Source organism: Sphaeramia orbicularis, chromosome 13, assembly GCF_902148855.1.
Source record: "Sphaeramia orbicularis chromosome 13, fSphaOr1.1, whole genome shotgun sequence".
NCBI lineage: Eukaryota > Metazoa > Chordata > Actinopteri > Kurtiformes > Apogonidae > Sphaeramia > Sphaeramia orbicularis.
In genome coordinates, this window is record NC_043969.1 from 9,494,124 (window position 1) to 9,518,609 (window position 24,486).

The window sequence follows — 24,486 nt, forward strand, 5'->3', positions numbered from 1 at the left end:
TGGACTATTAAAATATGTTTAATTATTTTCTATTTTTATTTTCCAGTGTAATGTCTGCATCACGTTTTGTTTTGTTGTTTGCCCTCCATGAGAGCAGTAATTGAATCCAAGTGAAAGCATGTGGTTTTATGAAACAAGGCTACTCTTGCTTTGTGCTTGCTGCACTATAGCCAAATCCATGTGACTGGAGCTGCGTTGTATAATGCCTGAGATCTGTGCTAGTGTGTTGGGTGTGTTTCAGCGCTCCAGCTCAGGGCTGAAGGGACATTAGAGTATAGGTTGAGGGGTAGTTTTGTTATGTCTAGGGTGAGGGGTTGTTTTGTCATTTTTGTCTTTTTTTGAGAGTTCTACTTTTGTGACCCTGTATTGCAAAGATCTTTGGAGAAAAATGTTGATATATAGCACTTTTAACGTGTTGTTAAAGTAATGTTGAAGGAGCAGGGAGGGCTTTCTGGTCAGTGCACATCCACATGTACGTGCTCCTTTTAAAGTTTTACAGAGTTTAACAGTATTCAGAATGAAGCTAATGTTTCAGGTTTGTTTGAGCTGATTTGGTATTTAATGGTTTACTTGTTATGGAAAACAATACAGGCTGATGTAATAGTTTGTAGGAATAGGAATCATAATAATAGTGCAGTAGTACAGAGTGGAAAGGAGCTTTTAAGTGGGTGAAAAACTATATAAAACTTTTTATTTGTTATATATTTGAAAAGATTTAATTTTATTGCATTAACCTACTTTTTGACCTCTGGCTGTACATGGTATATTTATACTCTATACAGTTAACACTATTTACAGAAAGTCCTTTTTAATAATGCTGAATATTTTTTGACTGCATCTTGCTAATCATTTCATTTTTTGCTGATTTGGTCACATGGTTGTGTTTCATAAGCCTGCACATGCCATTTCTTCTTTAGCCTCTTTTTTTTTTTTTTTTTTTAAATTAATTTGTTTATGAAAGATAATTACAAATGTGAGTGCGTGCATCTAATGACATAATTATACCCTGCAGTGAGCCCTAAAACTCCCGGGGCTGCCTGACATGATTCTAACCTGTTGCAACTGCTTACTCTGCTCCCATTGGTTTTTACCGGTAGCCAATAGGAAGTCCCCACTGAGTTCAAGGCTACTGCTGACTGCTCTGGCTAAACCTGAGACTAGGTCATTTCAGAAGCTTGCAGGGACCATGTGGGTGTTTGCAAAGTCTGCTGAAAGTTTTTCTTTTTTGTAAATGTTTGAATGTGATATCCCCTTTACTAAACTTCTAAAAGTTATATAAATGTGCTTATGTAAAGAGCAAAGAATAGATCTGTTGCTGAATTTGCAGACTTACATAAATAGCTGCAACCTGATCTTGGCAACAGGAAAGCAGTGAAAAATCCTGTATTCGGCTTCGGTACATGTTGCCAGTTATGAGTTAATATGTTATAAATAGTTTAAACCACTTGCTATTCTGTGGTGGCGGAGGAGGAGGAGGATTCAGAACTGCTGCTTTTCTGTTTGTTATATCAGGTTTCTGTCATTAGGATTTTTCTTTAATATTCCTGAATGGTTTGAATTATTTTGTGTTATTTAATTGTGCTTAACTATAAGCGACAGAAATGTAGCCACAATGTAGGTATCTATGTCGCTAGTATATTACAGGGTGCCTCAGACTTTGCAGGAGGTTGTTGTGTAATTAATTGATATGAGGTAATGATAAAAGGTGTGGCTCTAGGAGGTCTGTGCTTCATTATACACATGACGTTGGTGGCACTGTACTATGTTACATAAGAATTATTTGTTTGAAAGGGAAAACTGGCTGCATACTGTGTATAATCTTTATGTATATGTTGGATTCTTGGCATTAACTATTGTCTAGCATTAACTATTGTCTTAGCCATCATTTTTTGAGGAAAGACAAGTTGAATGGAAAGCTTGAATAATACTAAACTGATATTAATCAAAATGAGTCTTTGTAGTCGCTGTAGGCTGAAGGTCTTTGTGTTTGACCTGTTTTTGCTGCTTTATTCTTGGTTGATTCACCTTTCATGTGAAGCTCTTCTAAAAAACTGAACTGGATCAAAGTGCTGAGGCTTAAAGTCCACCTGTAAAGGGCAAATCCAGCCAATCTAATGTGTGAACCTTTTGAAGGGTCAGTTGCAGCCTGTGTGGGTAAATGTGTATGTGAACAACAAGGTTGCTTTATCTGTATGCTATCATTTTTTTCATTTCATCTTTGGCCTTTTAAAGAACTCAGCCCATATCCAAACCAGAGCTAACTGGTCACATCAAAGTATGACCACTTTGTAATGGATCGTTATTTCAGATCCACAGGGATTTGCTGCCATTTTTGGCTCTTGTCACTATTGATTTGCTATTTGCAGAAGTGCACTTTATTGTTTTCTCACATGTTTGTTTTGTCCTCCTTTAGATTACATCCACCTGCCTGAAACACCAAGAGCCATGCAGTAGCCTAACCTCTCATCTTCTGCCGTTTGGCCCATCCAATGTCTGAGGACAGTGACCCAAAGCACTACCTCTACTCGACTCTAGACCGGCACGAACGAAATCAGGAAAGGGTTGGCTTCCAGGTGGAGGAAGAGGAGAGCTCTCCTTGTGGCTCCATTAGCCAACTTCACCACATGGCCAGCAGTTATAATGAGGGTTGTGGCGGGCAGGATGGTGTTGAATTGGAACCGGAGTTAGGATTGGCTTCCGAAGGGAGCGACAGCAGCCACGAGCACCCAGCTTCTCCTGGGTCCCCACATGATGACCGGAAGCGGACACGCCCACCTTTGCATGAGGATGTAGAGATGGGTGGCAGTGGCTCAAGTGGGAGTGGGACAGAATCCCATGGTAACGAGTCGCATGGCAATGAGTCTCATGGCAATGAATCTGTGGGCAGCTCAAATGGCAATGGCAAAGATTCGGCTATGTTGGAGTCATCAGGGAGCAACAAGAGGTGAGAGTACATCAGATGAAGTGAAGCATGGTAGATTAAGTTTTTTTTTTCCTTCCTCAATGGGGAAGCAGACCATCTAGGTCATGGAAGTACGCTTCATTAACAGTAATAGGACAGTGGTTTTCTCCTATATGAGTCATTTTGGGACTGAGTCACCTATGCGCTTCTGTCCAAAAATGATTGAGGAAAACACTATTTTTTTATGATTATGTGACTGACAACAAAAGGTCAGTCACTAATGGCATAGTTATATTAGATTACTTTTTATAGATGTCTTGAGGAGGATTACATTGTCCATCAGGTGGTCAGCCCCCATTATGGTTAAATGTGCAATTTCTAAGGAACCACTACACAGAATGTCCAAAGGTCAACTACACGTAGACGTCACAATGCACCGCAGGACCACTTTTCTCTGTCTGTTATTCAGGGCCATACTCGGCATCTTTTCCAATTTATACTTGCACTTAATATGTTCATGTTGTATGTAGTATAATAATGACTGAAGTCTAGATTGTTGTTAATCAGGTAACCCTCACTACATACTGTCACTAACTGGAGGTAGCAAGTATTTGAGAGAAGTAAAAGAACAGGTTGCGTCTACAATTTGCTATAAATTTTGCTTTAAATAAATTGAAGTCTGAGTCGTCCTTGGAAAACTTTGGTGCACAGAACTGAGGAAGTGTCTGGCTTCACAAATGACTGGTTGATTATATTTTCCCCAGGAATGTGCAGGCAGAATGAGTTCAGTTTGCTTAACACATACCTGAGGAACTCAGGAAACCTGCCATCTGTACAGAAGATCACAACTAAAGATGGCTGCCATCAGCTTCAGTCCTTTGAAGCTGACAACATTGTTAAATTGAAACTGCCTCTTGATTTGTCTCCAAAAGATTGTACATGTCACAGTTAGGGGTGTTAGAAAATATCAGTTCTGCAATATATCGCGATATTTCATTTCACAATACTGTATTGATATTAAAAAGTACTGTATTGATATTCATAGGTATTTATTACTTAACACTCTTTTATTATATAATGGTAGTTCCTTTGTTGGGATTGCACAAAAATAATGTTATGATGTTAATTCTAAAGTAATAGAATATGAACATTTGAACAGGATCTTAAACTGTAATGTCTGTGAAATATAATTTAAGTTTTAATAGAGGAAAATGTTGTGATATAGCACTAGATCCTGTTGTGATCAAATAAAAATGTGTTTAGTATTTGTGCATCTTTCTGGTGTAATTCAATTCTTCCAGGAAATGATCTTTTAAAAAAGAAACAAAACCAATTTTAAAAATTGCCTTTTTAACAGTATCATGATATATCGTGATATATTGTATCGTGATCCTAGTATTGTGATTGGTATCGTATCGCCAGATTCTTGCCAATACACAGCCCTAGTCATAGTGATATCTTTTGGATTAGATCCATCCTTCCACTTTATAAACATGCTCAACTGTAACCATAAGCCTCGGTTCAGTGTTGATGAGAGGTGTCGAATATAAAGGATTAGTGGACATGTGCTTGGCTATTCTTTGTGAGTAAATACACACAGACGTCATATTAAGGGGGTATATTGTAATTCAATGGTTTAATCACCTTTGGAATAAAAGCACGGAAAGATGAAGTATGTACTGTCTTGTTAATGTTGCTGAAATAGACTTAAGGCCTGGGTTGTGTGACCTCATTTCTTATATAATATGTGATATTTACAGTAACATTATTGATACATGTGAGACTGATGTTGCTTGTTTTGCTTGTATTTAATGTTTGTCCCAGTGAATACGAAAACCTTCAAATCTGAGTTTTTAGACTGGACTGAGCTGGTTGGCTGATTTACCATATGGTTTGTTGAGGTTAGATTTTGGCAGCTAGTATCAGTTGGTGTGGACTTCATCGTAGTTTAGAGTTTTTAAAGCTGGAGTTCATAGTAATTTAGAGTTTTTAAAGCTGGAGTATTTTACAGCTCCCTGTATTCAGTTCAGTTCAGTGTTGAAATGTGTGTCTTGCGCAGGGTCCAGCTATAATAAGAAGGCATTATTAACACTATTTAGAGCATGTAATTTTTTGGAAAATGACTTTAAAATTTGATGACTAATATTGCACAGTTTTGGCATACACTAATCCTGTGTAACACTTGGTAAACTTTTTCTTTATTTTTCCTATCAACAAATTCTGCCACTTCCTGATGGGTAGATCTACAAGCTACATTACGGGTCGGTAATCATGTTGAATTGATAAGTAGACTCTACTTATGAGCAGGACGTCCTCCCATACATTCACTGTTAGCCCTTTCATCTAGATTTTCTTGGCACTTGTCAGTACTTTATTTGTACTGTTGTCCCTGTTAAACAGTCTCTCCTGGCATTGAAAACATGTAGGAGAAATTTGATCAGTCTAATATTTACAGGTATTGTGTTGTCTCCAGTAGATAGTTACAGTGCTACAGTTTGTTGTGCTCCAGGAGCCTTGACTAGTTGGCTACTATATTAGTGTAGCATAGAAAAGATTATATTTTGAATGAGTATATTACCTATCAAAACCAGGATTGTAATAAAGCCTTCGAAAGTCAAATTGCTAAGGATGTACAGGTTTTGTAAATCCCCTTTCCTTCTGCAAGCTTTTCTTGCGTCTCTGCAGTGACTTTGGAATAGATGAAAGTGAGGGAAATGTGGAATGTTAAGGGAAGGCCATCACAAAGGGGGGAAATTTGTGAATTTTAGAAAAGTGACAGAGTTTTTCTGTTGCCTTTGGCTATTGCTCGTTTCCTTTCACTGTGTGTGCAGGTTTTCTTTGCGGATTTTAATTTTAAGGACATTCTAGTGCCTGTTGGGCCTCATTTTGCCATGTTTTATTACATTTATCAAACTCCCAGTTAAGACTTCAATACAACTTGAAAGAACCTCTTTTGCTTCTTGTAATTTTTTAAATCTTTTCATAGACAAAATTACCGGAGTTTCTTTTTTGTTTTTCAGTCTGAATCATCTAAATGTTGAAAAACAGTAGGTTTCACTCTGCAATACACCACCTGGTCCTGAGCCATCTCACTTGTTTTTAGATAACAAATATAAAAAAAAAAAAATGTTTGACCCACTTATTTGCTTGAACATATTTGAAGTGTCTCCTTTGTAACATGGATGGAGATGTTTATGGTGTTCTGGGTCCTTGACTTGCGTATTATGTTTTGTCGCACCTTTTGTTTTGTGGCTCTGACTGTTCTTTCACAGTACTCTCTTCTATGGTCTTTGTGTACACTCTCTTCAATAACATTCCTTGTTGTTTTCGGCTATAGCTCCAACTCTCACAGCCCATCACCACCGAGCAGCTCCAACGCCTTCAGTCTAGTGAGCTCCGAGCAGGACAACCCTTCAACTAGTGGCTGCAGGTTAGTATATCACCGCCACATCTTGCATTCTCCAGAAAAGTGACGCTTTGTTTCCATTCCTTTTTTGAAAATTTGTACTGATTTGGTGTCTCCTCATGACCCAAATCTATGAAAGTCTGTGATGAGTTGCAATAAAATCTAAATCAAATCAAATTTGATTTATATAATGCCAAATCATAACAAACGTTGTCTCATGACACTTTACATATAGAGCTGGTCGAAACCAGACTCTCAAGCCAATTTACAGAACCCAACAAAATCCTCCAGAAGCAAACACAACTCGTATATTCTGAGTATATATGTAAGGTATCTATACATGTATAAATTACTGATTAAAAAATTAATTTGAAGATACAAACTAGTACAAACATAACATTTATCACTGACCCTTCCACCATTCAAACAATGCTTAAAAATATTGTTTGACTGATTAACTTTTCAGTTCTCAAAACAATATTTCATGCCAGTCTCCCGTATGCACAGAGAGAATTCTTTTTGATTTGTTCACAGATGTTATTTTTAAGTTTTCATTATTGAACACGTACCCACATAATACACGCTCAGGCTTCTCCTCTGCCACTGCATTTTAAATCGCTTTGGTGCAGCCAGTTTTTCATAAAACATTCCTTGTAATTTAGTTTGACGTCATAGGATTTGGAGTGAGACAATCACGTAAATCACACTCAGCATTACCTCAGAGAGCATGATCATGTTTTGACGTCCATTGTCACGAGAAGAGAGAGTATTGCACACAGCATCAGAGCGGAATAGACCAGCAGAACGAGAAACAGTTAAATTCACATATTACTCCATTAAGAAGGTCTTAATATAAGAAATATTAGTATGAATAAAAGGAAATTGACCAGACAAATCATGAAATGTGCTGTGTTCATACTGTCTATAGTGAAGGACAAGTCAAAGGAAGTTTTAATGTCACTGTTTTCATTTTCGTCGCTGTCCCAACTTTTTCTTACTTGGGAGTACAATGTTGTTATTGTTATTTTAATCTACCATAAAACAATAAATACTCCATGAACCTTTAGGTGAAGTGACTCTTAAGTTTGGGAAAGGCAGGATGGATTTATTGGCACCCTGATGCAACAGCACTGAGTTAAAGCTCTGAAGTCGGAGCCACAGAGGTTCCATCCCAATGCCTGTAAACGATCCTCTCTTTCGCAGTCACCCGTCCTGTTTTGCTTTCCATGTGGAAAAGCTAAGCTTCCCAGATTGTGACACCTTTGGTGAGACCTTGTCATTCTGACACACGTGTATCTGTCTCATGCTCACCCTGCAGTAGTGAACAGTCAGCTAAGGCAAAGACACAGAAGGAGCTCTTCAAGACCCTCAAGGAGCTGAAGATGTATCTGCCATCGGAAAAGAGGAGTAAGGGAAAGTCCAGCACGGTTAGCACACTGAAGTATGCCCTGCGATGTGTCAAACAGGTGAAAGGTAAGGATCACTTCAGCTGGTGATTTATTTTTTCAGCATTTTCTCATACCAAGTAGAAGTTTTGTTAGCTTCATAGCATAATTGCCTGTGTCATATTTTTTCTGGTCATAGCCAATAATGAAAAATAGTCAGCAGTGTTAGGAGAGTAAAGTTATGCATATATTACTATTTGGCCAAAAATATGACTTAGGCAATTATGCTATGAGGCTTAAGAGATTTTTTTTGTTGTGATATTATAAATAAATCTGCCTTTTGATAAAGTCAGATGTGATTTTTATCATGTTCTTGTTCTGAATGTAAACCATATTGACAAATGGATTCTGTCACATTTCTGCAATGTGGCGAGCTGCTTTGAAAAGCGTCTTCATCACTGCCCTGTTTGAAATGATCTGCATGTTGATCTGTGTTTTCTTGGCTTTGCAGCTAATGAGGAATATTATCAAATGCTGATGATAAATGACAGTCAACCTCCTGGTTTTGATGTTTCATCCTACACCATCGAAGAAATCAATAGCATCACTTCTGAGTATACCCTCAAAAACAATGTAAGTACCTTTATATGTAACTTCAACATTGGATAAGTTTTACTGTACAGCATTTTGAGGCACTGCTGTCATTGTCATATTAGCAAGTTTTTTTTCTTAACAAATTAAATGTGCAAAAATAATTGTTTGAAATGTGTGAAAAGACTTTGAACTCTATAATGCAGAATTATTGAGTTAAACTGTATCATTATTTTTTTGTGCATAATTGGTTTTGTACTAGAAATCCTGGCTCAGTGTCAGACTGGATTAATGCTTCAGTCAGAAATACTTTATTAATCCTAGGATGGGAAATTACTGGTTGCAGCATACACAGAACAAAGAGGAGACGAAGTGCAAAACATTAGCTGTATTTGCAGTAATATAAATAAAAATATACCGTAATATCGGCAAAAAAACCCTAAACAAACAGACATCAAGAGCTACTGCAACAGGCAACCTATTAGAATAGCTTTGTATGACCCTCCTGTAACACTATGAGCACAGTATCATCAGTGGTTACTCTGGTTATTGTGGTTTCTATGCCTACTGAATAAGTCATATAAAATATTTTTTATGTTAGAGTGTGAGGATGGACAAATAAAACTCTGGCACAGTGAAGTCAAATTTGCTTCGTCTTTATTTGCTGACAGATAGTTTGCATAATTGAAAGCTTCTGTTCTAGACTAATAGGCATTAGGTTGACCCTGGAGTAGATGAGTGTCTTAAACTTGCATGACTATACAAGTCCAATAAAGCAATAACAGAAGATCTTCTTCTTTGTGGTTTTATGGTGCCTTCCATTCTTTAAGGTTCATTACTGGCTTTTGCAGTAGTATAATAGTCTGCTTGTTTTCAGAATATCTAAATACTAGTTTCTACAGTGAATTCATTGTAGTTGTTTTTGAGTTGGGAAAGCCATAATAATGTATGTTTAGTGTTTTTAGTGGACACCTGTCCAGAATGCTGCTTATTTTTTCACTCACAACACCTAATTTTATTAACTTTAGGGGTTTTTTTTATTGTTCAAATTGAAAATGTCATTTAAATACATTGTAACATGCTTATTTTTCTGACATCTTTAAAATGTAAAGGTTCCTAACTAGATGCATTGTTCTGTCTTTATTTGCAGGATATTTTTGCTGTAGCTGTCTCTCTCATCACTGGAAAGATTGTGTATATCTCTGATCAGGCAGCATCCATCCTGAACTGCAAGCGAGAGGTGTTCAACAATGCAAAGTTTGTGGAGTTCCTGACCCCTCAGGACGTCAGTGTGTTCTATAGCTTCACTACGCCTTACCGCCTTCCCTCATGGAGCATGTGCACAGGAGCAGGTACCATTCTGAAGACACTCTTTACTCATGTTTTTAGCTTTATTCAGACTTGGGATTAATGTGCATCTTATAAGATCCGATCACCAGCAGACAGCTCTGAGTCTCTTCACATCTGCTTTAGAATGCATCCTCACATTTTGTTTGATCCTTTATTAGCACATCTTGCTCCCCCTTTCTATATGCAAATGCAACAAGCTCATATTATATCTTAACATGTTGCCCATGCTTTCGTATATTTAACAGACTGGATTTGTAATATGTCTGTGTAGTGTGTAATTCAATGTGCTGCTCAAAAACAACCGCCAGCTTTTGAAATGGAATTTTTTTCTTTCCTTATAATATGAACAGACACTGTGAACCAGTCAATACAACCTTGTATTTGTTTTTCTGCACAACATGAATCTCTAGGCTTTTCAGATATGTACATAGATTTACACTGGATTATCCATGTCATTCTATTGTGTCCAGATAACACAACACATAATGTATGCACTTGTAATGTATCTTGAAATTCTTGGATGCCTTGAAAACACTATATATGATGCTGTTGGTAAACCAGCGTTCACTTACACACAGGACATCAGAGTGTCCCAGAAACCTGCAGATATGTCCAGATTAATCAGAACTTGTGTCTTGCATCAGAGCTGGATTTGAACTTGGCCTTTGAGTGTCTCACCTAATTGAATACATCCAATACAGATTTTTACTATAATCTCATCAATAGAAATGTTGTATTAAATTACCTGCGTCAGTATGGGTCTCTGGAGGTTCTGGACATGGACTGGGATTGCAGGCACCAACAAAGGGCACGTGGGAAATGCACATGAAGCATGACCCAAACCACCTGCATCTATTTCCTTCACATGAGGCGCCCACGCACTCACATGCTCACACACACATAACACATATTTCATTAATATGCCCATTTGCACATTGATGGCTGCACACCCACTCTATCTATGAAGACATAATCACATATTGGAACTGTCAGAAGCTTTGAGATACTGATGTATTAAATCCATCCGCACTTGTTTAGAAAGAGTTATGTTTTTCACACCCATGTTTAAAATCCACTAAAACAGATCTTTAGAGAATGTGTTTTTGTAGCAGGTTGCAGCTCTCAGCTCTAATTCAGTTCAGTGATGTCAAAGTTTCTTAGTAAGTCTAAATGCAGTATGGTTAAGGCAGAACTGGACAATAACTAGATGTGACAACAACTTTAACACTGCATACTTTTAAAAGAAAACTGGCACAAATTAATCAGAAACTGGTCAGAAGGGTACGAACAGGTTAATAGGGGTCCCATCTCAATAAATACACACAATAATGCTTATAGTGGCAAACAATATGGTATAAATATCCAGTATGCAGTTTATCTGGTATATCACCCAGCACTAATTCGGACCTTTTCCGTGTACCTGTAATTACTATTGACTCGATAAACTTTTTGCAGCATTTGGTTCTGTTTTTAGAACAAGCTTCTCTTGCTCTTGTCTCTTGTTTTTGAGCTCCTGGACATTTTAGAGAGTCAGTGGGATCCATTAGATGATACATTCATCCTGTCCTCTTTTCTCCTCTCCTCTTTTTTTTCTTATTCAGAGTCGTCACCTACGGAGTGCATGCAGGAGAAGTCCTTCTTTTGCCGCATCAGGTGAGTAACAGCATCCAGTCTCATCTGATTCACACATTCATGCTCAAACAAGCTCTGAGTCAACAAAGGATTAGTGATATAAGAGGAAAAGAACCTCTAGGAGAAAGGAGGACGTCAGCAATTGTAAGCTTTTAATCTTTATCACCATCTAGTGGCCAGATTAGGTATTGGAAATATTGGTACAGATATGTATAGACAATTGATGTATATACAATCAACAGTTAAACCAAAATATCTTTAATTGAGTCAAGTAATTGAAGAAATCATCAAGACTGTGTGTGTTTTGTAGTGGTGGTAAGGAGCGCGAAGGGGATCTCCAGTACTATCCTTTCCGAATGACTCCATACCTAATGAAGGTCCAGGATGCGGAGCTGGCTGAGGAACAGTTCTGCTGCCTCCTACTGGCTGAGAGGGTGCACTCTGGTTATGAAGGTAAGATTTGTAACCACAAACACACTTAGCTGCAGTAGAATAGTCCAAAAAATGACCTCTATTCTGTTGTTTTAGCCACATTTCCTTGATCTCAACAAAAACACTGACATGAAACTACAGCTAATGTGTTAATGTTGTTTAATGGAGATTACAAATGTGGGGAACTCAGTGAGAAGCATACCACCATAACCAAGGCTGGAATAGAAATAAAGAAAGGGATATTTACTATCAGTCACTTACACTCCCTCCTCAAAGACCAAAGATATTAGTCAGTTTGAATCCCAGTTAGTACAAATGTGTGAAAGTACAGCATAAAGCTACAAATTGTAAATTAGGTCAACAAAGCTGCTGCTGTGAATGCAATCATTCTTAAATTTACATCATCTGGATACATGTATAATAATATTTAACCCACAAACATACTTACTCCAGCCTAATTTGCCAAATTTTTTCTCCCTAATGAAAATCTAATTCATTTGATGCAAAATCAATCACATTTTGTGACTGAAGTACTGAAAACATTTATGATATTCCTAAGCTGGCAGTATGACACCACTCAAAGCATAGGTTTTGTTTAAAGTTCATAACATTTCAGCATATTTACAAGTTGTAGCATAAGATGGAAAATGCGGGTCTGATTTGTTATAGTATTAGTTTATTTAAAATCTGGTTGGCTGATAGTTGCTAAAAGTTGCACAAGATGCCACAGTGCATTGTGGGATGGCATTATCCCCTCTCCTTTGGTTAAGGGTGGTCCAGTGTATTCCAGGCTAAAGGAGACAATAGTGGAAGCACAGAAATGCCTTTTCTTTGTGTTTAGAGGCTTTTAATAGCTCTTATCTTGGCTGATTCTCAGAACACAACATTTACAGTGTGAAATCTATAACAGTGTCTACCTAAAACTGTTTTCTTTATTTTCATCTGGTTTATTTATTGTTTAGAAGAATTTTCATCCTCCTCAATCCCTTTATGTCAAGCTCAGTAAAGCTACTTAATACAGCCAGTTAGCAAACCATGTGAAAGATTTACTACTTGATAAAAGATGAGGAGAGGATGCTACTTCCTACTAGGAAGCCACCTTTTACATTCAGTCAAGGAGATGACCGATGTAAAATGTAGGGTTTGTGAAAAAATGTAAAAGTAATGAAAGACTGTCTGACCCCATGAAAGAGATTTCATCCAAAATTAGCCTCTTCAATCTGATTAAAGTGTTAGCATGACCTGTGTTATACACAGTAACTGAGTTCTTATTCTGGCAACTTCTAAAACAAAGAGTTGATTGTTCATTGGCTAAATACACTCAGTGAAAAACATTACCTCAGAAATGGTTCAAAAGCAAAGAACAGCTGTTGGAGCCTGTGTTTTTCACCACATCAGAGATGATCCCAGCCTCCCCAGCAGTGATTATAATGATTCTTATTTTTCATCTCTCATGAGTCATCTAGCTTTATGAAAGTGTTAAGATGCAGGAGAATTTCTTTAATATGAAATGTGTTAGAAAGCCTTTTTACCCTAAGTATATTTTAGATTCTGTTTACTGGCTGATCTTCAGCTTGGTGGATTTTGTTACAATAATACTAAGATTTTATCTTTCCTGTGTCTGCCTGGTGTTAAAAACTAATTGAAAAACTAATGATATTAGTTGGTATCAATTTATATCGGTATCTGTTCATATCAATATCTGTTTTGTCCTTCTATCTACAGCACCCAGGATTCCTCCTGACAAACGTATCTTTACCACCACACACACCCCTAACTGTGTGTTTCAGGATGTGGATGAGAGGTGAGTGATCATAAAAAAGTACTGTTTCAGTTTGTTGTTAATGTAAGTGTTCAGCACTGAATCATTAAAGTTATTTATACAGAACAAAATAGTGAGTTTGTGTGATTCTTTCTAGAATGTTTCTTATGTGTAACACTTTTCTGCTGTTCCTCTATTAGGGCTGTTCCTCTCTTGGGGTACCTCCCTCAGGACTTGATTGGGACCCCTGTGCTGCTCAATCTTCATCCAAGTGACCGACCCCTGATGTTGGCTGTGCATCGCAAGAGTAAGAACCCCATTTCATTCACTTTGTCAACTAACTACAACTATGCTCATTGTTGAAAATTCATTACTGTATATTATAGTTACTGCTTGTGTTCATTTCTCAGTTGCCATGAGTAAAAAAATATTACAGCAAAAGAGATTTAAGAAATGAATATGAGATACTGTACTATTTACCAGGAAACAGTTGGTGTTAGGAACATCAAAAACTGTTTTTTTCCTGATGCCAACAGTTCTGCAGTATGCTGGTCAGCCATTTGACCACTCCTCCATCCGTTTCTGCGCAAGAAATGGCGAATACATCACCATTGACACTAGCTGGTCCAGCTTTGTCAACCCCTGGAGCCGCAAGGTGTCTTTTGTCATCGGCAGACACAAAGTCCGAATGTGAGTATAGACAAACACAAATGTGTATTTGTAGTTCCTGTTAGACACAGCTAGTAATTATAAAACCTGATCCGCTGGAGCTAAAGATCTTCATCACATAATGGAAGTTTTTGTGATTAGCCTTGAAATAGTGATATTATCTGTTGTTGGAGTGAGTTGTTAACTGTGGATGTATTTATTTCAGGGGGCCTGTGAATGAAGATGTTTTTGCAGCACCGGCTTTCCACGGTGGTAAGATCATGGACTCGGACATCCAGGAAATCAGTGAACAGATCCATAGGCTGCTACTCCAGGTATGTGCATATATACAAATCCATTCATGACATTCATACATATTCAAGTATTTTCAGTTTCTCTAAGAGCGTTTGTCTTTTCAGCCGGTCCACAACATGGGCTCCAGCGGTTATGGTAGCCATGGCAGCAACGGCTCTCACGAGCAACTAGTGGGCATCAGTTCATCTAGTGAGAGCAATGGGAATACTGCAGCAGGAAATGCAACTGAGGAGACAGGCAAGGCCAAGCCCCCGAGGACGTTCCAGGAAATTTGTAAAGGGGTCCACATGCTGAAGAACCAGGACTCCCAAGTTGGCCTACGCTCCCCCTCCTCCTCCCCCTCACCGTCTTCATCTAAGCCTGAGCAAAAGAAGACCACTGACTGTGAGTCAAGTTTAACACAACAGACAGTTTAATAATGTAGTGCAAATATCAAAAATTGTACAACCAGCACCTACAAATGCAGCAAGATCCATAATAAAAAGACAGTGAAAATTGATAATCTGAAAGTAGTCATCACTTCTAATTAAAAATGTGTCCTTTTTTCCCCCTTTGTGTTATTTCAAAATGACACAGCAACCTCCCGGAGTCCAGCAGTGCGTTTGAAGGATTTGTCACCCCCTCTGCTGGCTAGAGACAGTACTGCAGCCAGTATGGATGACCTCGCCTACAAAGACCAGACTGTCTGTTCCTATCAGCAGATCAGCTGCCTTGACAGCGTCATCAGGTAAATGAATGATACTGGTGGGAAAAAATGAAAAGAGAAGACTTGTGTTTGTAAACAAAGAAAGTATGCAGTCACTATAATGGGGTTTTTCTGCCTCTCAGGTATCTGGAGAGTTGTAATATTCCCATCACTGTGAAGCGGAAGTACCAATTCTCCTCCAACACCACGTCATCCAACTCCGATGATGGCAAGAAGGTTTCAGAGGAGGGTATGCAGGAGTCTCAGGATACAAACACAGGTATGTGCACATCATGCATCTGTACAGACTCGCAGCATCTTATATTGCATAAGATCCGCTTTATTGCATTTTATCTCAACTCTAAGCCAATGATTTTCAAGCATGGGTACATCAGCCCTAGGAAGTTTCATAAAAATGTGACAGAAAACCACTTGCATTTGGTAAGAAGCAAAATGAACTACCAAGATTAAAAAGTGATGTCTGTAGTAAATATATAATAAGTAGAACAATGAGAGCCAGCTGAAACACCTGAAAACCCCTGTTAAGGGTTATCTATGCTTATGTAATTACACTTGGGACTAGATTGGACAAAAAAGCTTGGGAGGTAGTTTTTCAGGCTGCATGTCCACACTAATGTGTTTTTGTTTTAAAATGTTCAACATTGGCTGTGCAATAGTGTGTCCACACTACTTCAGTGTTTTAACATTTGCAAAACAATTACGTCACACACATTTGCTAACTGATGGCCTCTGATCAGTAGTTATGTATTCTTGGGTGATTTGTCACGCTCTTGACACATGAACCTTCCTGAAAGAAAACCCAAGACTTGACTCCTAGCTTTTAATTTATCATGGATACTGAATTACTGGAGATTGTGTCCTTGTCTCTGTCAGCAGCTGTTGTGCAGTTGAACTCTGCATTATCTTCTTCCTGTCCATGTCAAAAGTGTTTCATATTAGAATGTTCTGAGATTATTTCTGAAACTCTGCTAACACGCTCCGCTAACACCATTTTGGTTGTAATGATTAAAAAGTGACCATGTAATGTTAGTTGCTGATAGATGGTTCCTCTGCCCATACAGATCCTTTGATGCTTGACACCCAGCCGGGTTTATCAAACATGAAAGCACCTAAAAAGCCTCCATCGGGGGCTGCAGTGGTAGGAGGCCCCCTGGCGCCTCTCACCTTGCCTAGCAAAGCAGAGAGTGTAGTGTCTATCACCTCACAGTGCAGCTACAGCAGCACCATCGTCCATGTGGGAGACAAGAAACCTCAGCCAGAGTCTGGTGAGTTTCTGAGTCTGTTTTTTAACATTAGGAATTCAGTCTATTATTTATCCAGTAATAGTTATTAGAGTAACTTACTGACAGACTGGAGCAGCACCAGCCTTGACTGATGTTTTGTCTTGATGTTTGATCAACAGAGATTATCGAGGATGTGGCAGAAAGTCCGGCACCCCCCATTCTGCCTGTTAGTGTGGTGTCTCCGCCCAGCCAGGAGAAGGAGGCCTACAAGAGGCTTGGACTGACCAAGCAGGTGTTGGCAGCACACACCCAGAAAGAAGAGCAGGCCTTCCTCAACCGCTGCCGAGAGCTCCGCAATGCTAGGTCTTTCCAGAAGGACTGTTCCACATATCTACACAAGCACAGAGGTCCAGCTCATGTTGAAGGTAAAGAAGGCTTAATAGCACCACATAGCAGTTAAAATTTAAGATCATTTCAGGTCACATCATGGATTTTCTCAATAAAAAATGCTTTTATCCGCTAAACTCATTTTACCTTGCAAAATTTCAAATAATATCTGTGCATTGACTCGAAGATTAATATGTCTGGAATATATGCATATAAACACAGCAACATATAGAGGAAGATCACAACATTTCTTTATAAATTTCAATGAAAAATAAGTCATTGGTAAAGTTTATTATGCACAACAAGGAACTGTTGAAAAGAAATATTAAAGTTTTGTAAATGAATGAACTACAAACTTAAAAAAAAAAAAGAAAAAAAGAAAAAAAAACATTGTTTAGTAAAGTCCCATGTACATGAAGTTTTCTTCCAAAATGTTCATGACAAGAACTGAGTGTGAAGTGATATGGAATGGTCTATTAATCATAATACCTTTGTATGTGGTGATCTGCAGAAACAAGTCTAGCAAACCAAGATAAACACAGAGAAGAGATTGTATTAAAAAGAATCATAATCTCTTTTTTTATACTTCCTGACTGAAGGTTTCCTGATGAAGGAACCTCATTTCTTTGCTTAAGCTTTATCTTTTTTTCAAATCTTAAGTTTGTCCTGATTTTCAGTTCTCAAACACACCCCACTGACTTTGTGTCATTTTTCAGAATCGTCTGGGTTACGTGGAGCTGTCAAACAAGGCACCACCAGGCCAGAGACGGCTGCCAAGAAGGGTAACCGCAACAGGAAGTCCAAAAAGCCACGCATGAAGCATCCTGATTCATCAGACAGTGCTGTGTCAAACCGAAAACCTCGCCCCCCACTCCAGGGCCTCAACCAAACTTCGTGGTCCCCATCAGAAGCATCGCAGTCTGCTTTTAATGTCTCTTACCCAACCATGGTGCCTGCGTACCCACTCTACCCCCCAGCACCCACTGCACCAGCTCAGGCCTCCCGCCCTGACCCCTCCCTGTCCACTGGTTTTGGAGAGGGACAGAGTACCCAAGCCCCACCTACTGCCACTCCATTCCCTGCACCCATTGTAACACCTGTGGTGGCTTTAGTGCTGCCAAATTACCTCTTCCCCCAAATAGGCCAGATAGGACAGCTGGGTGCTGCTCCTAGACCACCATTTTTCCCTGAACAAACTCAGACGCAACCTGCATACACTACCCAGCAGCCCTTTCAGCCACCACAGCCAGCCTACTCCATGCAAACACAGCCACCCTACAACAGCCAACAGCCGTTCCCTGTGCAGACGGCCTTTACCCCCCAGCAGCCATTCCAAGCTGCTCAGGCCCCGTATACCACCCAGCAGCCTTTCCAGGCCCCTCAGACTGCCTACACTACCCAGCAGCCCTTTGCAGCCCAGCCTTCTTTCCCAGTCCAACACACACAGTTTGTGACTCAAGCTGCCTACCCAGCTCAGCCTTTCCCCTACAGTCTTGGCCCTGAGACCACCAAGGCTCCACCTGTTGAGCCCCGAGAGGGGGCGGCATCGCGCTCCTCCACCCCAGCCTCCGGGGCACGGGAGCCCACCACGTCACCACCGCTGTTTGAGTCGCGGTGCAGCTCGCCATTGCAGCTCAATCTGCTAAGCATGGAGGAGGGACAACGCTCTGTGGAACGTCAGGACAGCACAGCGGCCCTTAGTGGAGCCCAGGGTAACAATATGTTGGGAACATCAGGACCAGCAGGAGAGCAGAAGAATGGAGCTACAGCCAAACCTGAAAGTCACCAACAGGTGAGAGACACAGAGAACAGAGTGATGGAGACGTACTATTATGTCTTTAAAATGCTTGAATCGCCCTAATTGCTTTACAAGGCAATTAAAGAGGTCTCATATAGCAAGAAAAATAAGTATTCAACATGTTACCATTTTTTAACTAGAAAAGCACTTGGAGGGCACAGACCTCCGCCAAGGCAGATCAGTCCCCCCAATCATCACCAAAATGTAATCATTTGTTCCTTGTGCCAGAATCAACATTGCCCGAAAATGTCATCCAAATCCATCCTTAACTTTTTGAGTTATCTTGCTAACAGACAGACAGACAAACAAACAACCCCCCCCCCACACACACACATTTTCAGTGTAAATTGCTTGACACCAGACCAGACATTTGTAGTAACTTGAAAATCTAATAAAAGTAATAAAGACGCTTTTTTTTTTTCTGTGTCATTCCAAGTATGAGTTATAGATTGAAATCCTATGATTTCTGGATCTTTGGGAATTTCTGGAGTTAATACTAATGTCTGGTCAGAATGTCATGTGAACAGGTGCAATGAAAATATTTTAAAACGCAAGAAGCCACATACACAGCAACACATAAAGCATGTTTCAGTGTGTCAGTGAAGTGTCTGTGTTTATTTCTGATGGTTTGTTGCCTTCTGTTTCAGGTGGAGTCTCCAGGAGATGGGGTTCACAGTGATGGAAACTCCTCTTCCTGTGATCTGCTGGATATCCTACTACAGGAGCAGGAGGACTCCCACTCTGGGACCGGATCAGCCACTTCTGGCTCCATGGGCTCAGGGTCTGGCTCTAGATCTGGCTCAGGCTCGGGGTCAGGGTGTAATGGCTGCGGTACATCCGCTAGTGGAGCATCAGGCAGCAGAACAGGTCAGTAGAGGAAGATCTTGAAAATGATTTCATTTGTGTAGTGGCAGGAGGAATACATCATACACCCACCTGTGATGCAACACTTGCTTTAAAATGAATATTAGTAGATTATCACAAACCATGTGGATTCCTTTGTAAAGTAAACCATCAGGTCACTCTCCTCTTTGGGTTTTTTTTTTGTTTAGTGCCTTTTTAACACCTTTACCTCTGTTTCCCTAAAATAACACACAGGGAGCAGCAACACCAGCAAATACTTTGGCAGCATAGATTCACTGGAACACGACCTCAAAGCCAAGGCCAAAGCCAAGATGAGGGGTGAAGGAGTCTCTGATGGCAGCCAGTCACAGACCAAAGCCTCCACCAAAGGGGATGAAGAGCATTTCATCAAATATGTCCGCCAGGAGCCCCTTTGGCTGCTGATGGCTAATACTAATGACAAGGTCATGATGACATATCAGATGCCATCTCGGTAAGTCAGAAAAGGAATTTAGTTACATTTAACAGGACTCTCTGTAATACCTTTACAGGCTCAGTGTTTGATGGTAATCTTTCAATTGTCTGGCTTCCGCTTTTCAGGGACATTCAGAAAGTTCTGCGGGAAGACAAGGAGAGACTGAGACATATGCAGAAGAGCCAGCCACACTTCACATCAGACCAGAGACGGGAGCTAGTGGAGGAACACCCGTGGATGAGGAGGGGAGGTCTACCTGCTGCTATTAATGTGAAGGTGAGAACCGTACACACTGTCATTGTCATAGGAGTGGAACTGTCATGTAAAAGTGAAAGTTGGAGGTCTGAATGCTTTGTGTAACCACCAAATTCTCTGGGATGCAGCATGTATTAAGGTTTATTCTATGCAAATGAATATTTTTTTCAGTTTTCATCATGTTAGTTTTGTTGAGTTGCAGTCACTGCTTGGCTTGTTAGAAATATTTAAACTAATGCATATGTGTATGTGTCTAGGAGTGCATGTACTGTGAGGATGCAGCAGCAGCGCCCATCGAGGAGGATTTGCCAGACATGGACATGGGCGAGCTGGGCGAAGAGCTGAGCCAAGAGGGCCAAAACACCCAGAGCCAATCACAGGAGACGCAGCCTCAGCCGGACTCTGGCTCCTGAACAAACACTGCCAGCAGGGGGACACTCATGACCAGCTGTGGACCCTCATGATGCACACAGACACACATATTGTGGGTGTGACAGCGGAGTGCTTGTCCATCCTCACAAACACGCAGACACACAACATTAGTTGAAGCAGAACTCTTTGTTGCCATTGTAATGGTTTAGAGGATGTGTGTGCTGCTGGTGTGTTGTTGCTGTTGTTTTTGTTGTGTGTTTGGTGGGTGCAGGACTGCTGTTGCTGTTCCTAGCATTCCCATACAGGGGGCAGTAGTGCTATATGTGGGTCTTTGTATTACTGCAGATCCACATATTGTTCTACCAGCATACACACATACTGGCCTCTGAAATGATATGGCCCCAGCCTGTGTGGTTGGTGACCTTTGACCTTTATTTTTTATTTAATTGTTTTACATCCTGTGTCAGACAGAGCTTTACTGCCTCATAAGTAGTTATTCTAAAAAAGATCAACCAGGTATGTCATGAGCATTTGTTGAATATCTTGAAATACATTTGAAAAGACAATTTACTGTTTTGACAAATAACATGTTGTTAATGATTTAAACATTTATCAACAAACATCCCCACATTAGCCACATTATTTTGTTCAAGCTGAACCACAGGAACCCCTTTTTTTCTCATTTAGAGCTACAGTATGTAGTAGTAGTTGTGCTGCTAGTTGGGTCACATAAGCCAGGTCAAAGTGCGAGAGATCACACCTTTTTAACAGTTTTTATCCCACTTCTTGAGACTTGGTCTCTGTACCTCAGTAGTTGAATATGTAGACAAAGCTGTGGACTCAACACAATATTCAGATACATATATTCTGGTTGTAACATAGTGACAATCTGATGCTTAGTGCAAGCTATTCTTTTAACTTAAGTATATATTTTATTTATTTTCAACCAGATGCTGTATCCACAGTAGATCTTTTAAAATAAAGCCAAATACATTCAGCTTAAAAAGCACTTATATGTTTAGATTTTAAAGGCAGTGATATGCAAAAGGAAAAAAAACGTCACTTTAGTCTGTGAACTAAAAACTGGACCTTGTCTTTTTCAGTGTAACCTCCAACTGTTATAGGTCTCTGTAGGCCTTAAAGCATGGATACTATGGGTACATCTTGGGTGCTATAAAGCAGCCAGCATCATCACAGAGTTAGTGTCATAGTTCGGCAGCGTAATTAAAAAAAAAAAAATTATATATATAGTGGTTATATGCAGGAACAAACAGGGTTTCAGAAATCCAGTTTTGAGGCTGCAAATCACAGTCCACATAGATTTTTAATTCTAAACAAATTAACAAAACTTATCGAATGTTTCCTCTAATTTTTAATATATGCATTTATTTTTTTAAGATGAAGAAATTTGACATTGTTGGAAAAACCATTAAAACCAGTTTCTAGCAATCTTATTTTCTGTCAGTCAGATGTACCACAAAATGCCAATTCAAGAAAAAAATTCTGTTCTGTTTTAGGAATGAATGTATCATGCAAATTATTTCACTCCATTTGCATCTTCTGCAGAATTTATTACTAACACTTTTTAGGCAGATTTTAAAAAAGGGGATTCATTGCTGCCTAAATTACTGCAACACTGACTTTGCAAATGTGCTTGTTTTAGGCCACATGAAAGAGCATTACAATCATAGGTCTTTGCAGAAATATGTGTGGTAGTACTGAACTGCAGTACTATTCAGTTGTTGGTCAGAACTAAGTATGAACGTCATCAGAACGTGGACATGATACGGCATTTCAACTGTAGCTTAAAAGGGGACCATGTTGCCTGAATTAACTTCATAAAATGGGTTAAACAAAAGAACTGTTACACGCATGCATCTGTAACTATGCATCTGCTCCTCATGATGTTGAAGTATTAAGGAAACTGTGATACGTACTGGCTCCGTGTTGTCGAGGTCTGAAAACTGGGAACAACTCTGGTGCTACGGCAGAGAAACTGTTTGGGCTTGGCTTGTGAATGTAACACAGACTGGACCAAGAGCATCTCACTGGCTTAGTTTGTTTTCAAGGTTTTTCTTTTTGTTCTTGTTCTCCTGTCAGATTCTCTATTTTTTATTTTTCTATTTTTCTTTTGTGTGTTGTTATTTTATTTGTTGATGAAGGTAAGAGCTTTTGATTGTGACTGGGAACGGACCCTACCTCTAATAAATCTTAGGTCCTGTTACTGTAAGTGAGTCAACCAACACAGCATGTGTTTGCACGTGGGAAAATCGCAATGGACAGAGTTGTCAGATACTTAAGTGATTCCGATGGGTGATGGGTTTGTACAGAGTCTGTCTGAACTCCTTTAGGCACCTGTCACCACCTTTTAGAAACCACAGTTTATCTCTGTCCTTCATTTCCTTCAACTACAGAGTATCTTGAGGACCTCCAACACTCACCTGTGTACAAAGCATTGAGAATGCACAAATATCATTCATTTATTTGGAAACTGAGAGTAGAAATAAGCTTTTAAATATGCTGAGACTTAGCCAGAATGATGCTGCACTGGTGTTTTAAGCCTTACCTGTTTCATAAGGCCTCGTAAAGAGGGAATTCAGTTATGACTTACACACTGGTGAGCTGTTGGAAGCACCCTTAACTGTAAATGCATACACACGGTACTGGCACATGATGTTGTGTATGGTCATGTAAATTTGTCTCATTGCCACTGTATCAGTTTGTGGTATACTACAGTATATTATACTAGCACAGTTCTGTGCATTTTTGTAGGTAACATGATGTGTTGTTTGAGAAATGGAAACTACGTTGTAATAAAAATACTGAAATGTAAGCAGTGGCTCCATCTGTTTGTGCACATTCAACTGTAATACAAGACAATCTGTTTTATAGTGCAGAACACATAAACATGACCAAGGGCATTATGGGCATTGTATTTTTCAAGTAACATGATGTATAATACAACCATACCAAGTAATATGAGGTAATATGAATATGGTTAATTCTTTCATTCTGTTAACGTAATAGTTCAAACTTCACTCCTCCACTCCATTTAATGAAACAGGGATCAAATGACCAGTAGATTGAATGAGAAGAGGAAGAAACGCAGTCACAGAGACAAAACATTACTTGTCTTACATTGATTATGTTCTAAAGCACAAATACACAAACCTCATATAATGTAAATGATAAAAAAATAATACACTTACCTTACTGTTTGTATAACAGAGGTATAAATACAGGTACTCTAAGACCACCTGTTAACAGTCCAAAAAAAGATTTAACTTGAGTGTCAGTTCAGTCATAAGTAATGATACATAATGCATAATAATACATGAAACAACTTTTGATATTCAGATATGTCTCCCATGAAACAACATGTCGAAATTTCATCCCTCATCCTTTTAATGCAAATAAAAATTGTTCATTAAATCAAATAAATATAGTTCAGTCAAATAATTGTGGCATAGATCAAATTCATGGAAGATTATAAAGATTATCCACAGTGGTTTTTGAACGTTCAGGATAAACTGCACCCCATTCAGTGAAAAATAAACAATTAGTGGCACATACTATGCATGAAAGGATATATTTTGGTTCAGAGGGTCAAACTTCACAAAACAGGCCTTTAGGATTTTGGTGAACCCATATGAGCTGACATAATGACCCTTAAAACACTGGAGTCTGCAAACCCCAGCTCATGCTAAAATGATGCATTGTCATAAAAGGCAAAAAACAATGCCGTTCGCCCTTCAGTGTATGTATTTTCTTGCACACCATTATCCATCAAAAACAGGATGATAATATGATTTTAGATCTATGCGACTCCACAACTTTTGAGTGTGTTCACTGGATTTATCCTGACTTACATGCATCACATATCAGCCGGCTGCAGAGCTTTGTTCTCCCACAGTCAAAGACGGTTGAATCCACCAAGCACGGCCGAGTTCCCCTGGGGTTTGTTTCAGGACCATATGCTCGCCTCTGCCGTTGCATCTCTCTCT

General features: G+C 39.3%; 1 protein-coding gene across 2 annotated transcripts in view; it reads left to right on the top strand.

Moving 5' to 3' along the window:
* The window catches only part of LOC115432101 (period circadian protein homolog 2-like), a 25,447-nt gene extending 2,132 nt beyond the window's left edge, over window positions 1–23,315 (top strand). The window contains exons 2-22 of one of the 2 annotated variants that reach the window (XM_030152924.1): window positions 2,414–2,944; window positions 6,240–6,332; window positions 7,627–7,781; window positions 8,205–8,326; window positions 9,435–9,636; window positions 11,236–11,287; window positions 11,577–11,719; window positions 13,424–13,502; window positions 13,661–13,767; window positions 13,997–14,150; window positions 14,335–14,443; window positions 14,528–14,807; window positions 15,000–15,150; window positions 15,252–15,388; window positions 16,191–16,394; window positions 16,532–16,777; window positions 17,456–18,531; window positions 19,185–19,404; window positions 19,636–19,873; window positions 19,981–20,131; window positions 20,368–23,315. In XM_030152924.1, coding sequence (XP_030008784.1) covers window positions 2,490–2,944; window positions 6,240–6,332; window positions 7,627–7,781; window positions 8,205–8,326; window positions 9,435–9,636; window positions 11,236–11,287; window positions 11,577–11,719; window positions 13,424–13,502; window positions 13,661–13,767; window positions 13,997–14,150; window positions 14,335–14,443; window positions 14,528–14,807; window positions 15,000–15,150; window positions 15,252–15,388; window positions 16,191–16,394; window positions 16,532–16,777; window positions 17,456–18,531; window positions 19,185–19,404; window positions 19,636–19,873; window positions 19,981–20,131; window positions 20,368–20,523 — 4,530 coding nt within the window. In that variant the 5' untranslated portion in view covers window positions 2,414–2,489 and the 3' untranslated portion in view covers window positions 20,524–23,315. Of the gene's footprint in view, window positions 1–2,413; window positions 2,945–6,239; window positions 6,333–7,620; window positions 7,782–8,204; window positions 8,327–9,434; window positions 9,637–11,235; window positions 11,288–11,576; window positions 11,720–13,423; window positions 13,503–13,660; window positions 13,768–13,996; window positions 14,151–14,334; window positions 14,444–14,527; window positions 14,808–14,999; window positions 15,151–15,251; window positions 15,389–16,190; window positions 16,395–16,531; window positions 16,778–17,455; window positions 18,532–19,184; window positions 19,405–19,635; window positions 19,874–19,980; window positions 20,132–20,367 lie in introns of both variants that reach the window. The other variant, XM_030152925.1, reaches the window with a different exon arrangement.
* The last annotated feature ends 1,171 nt before the right edge of the window (window positions 23,316–24,486 follow it).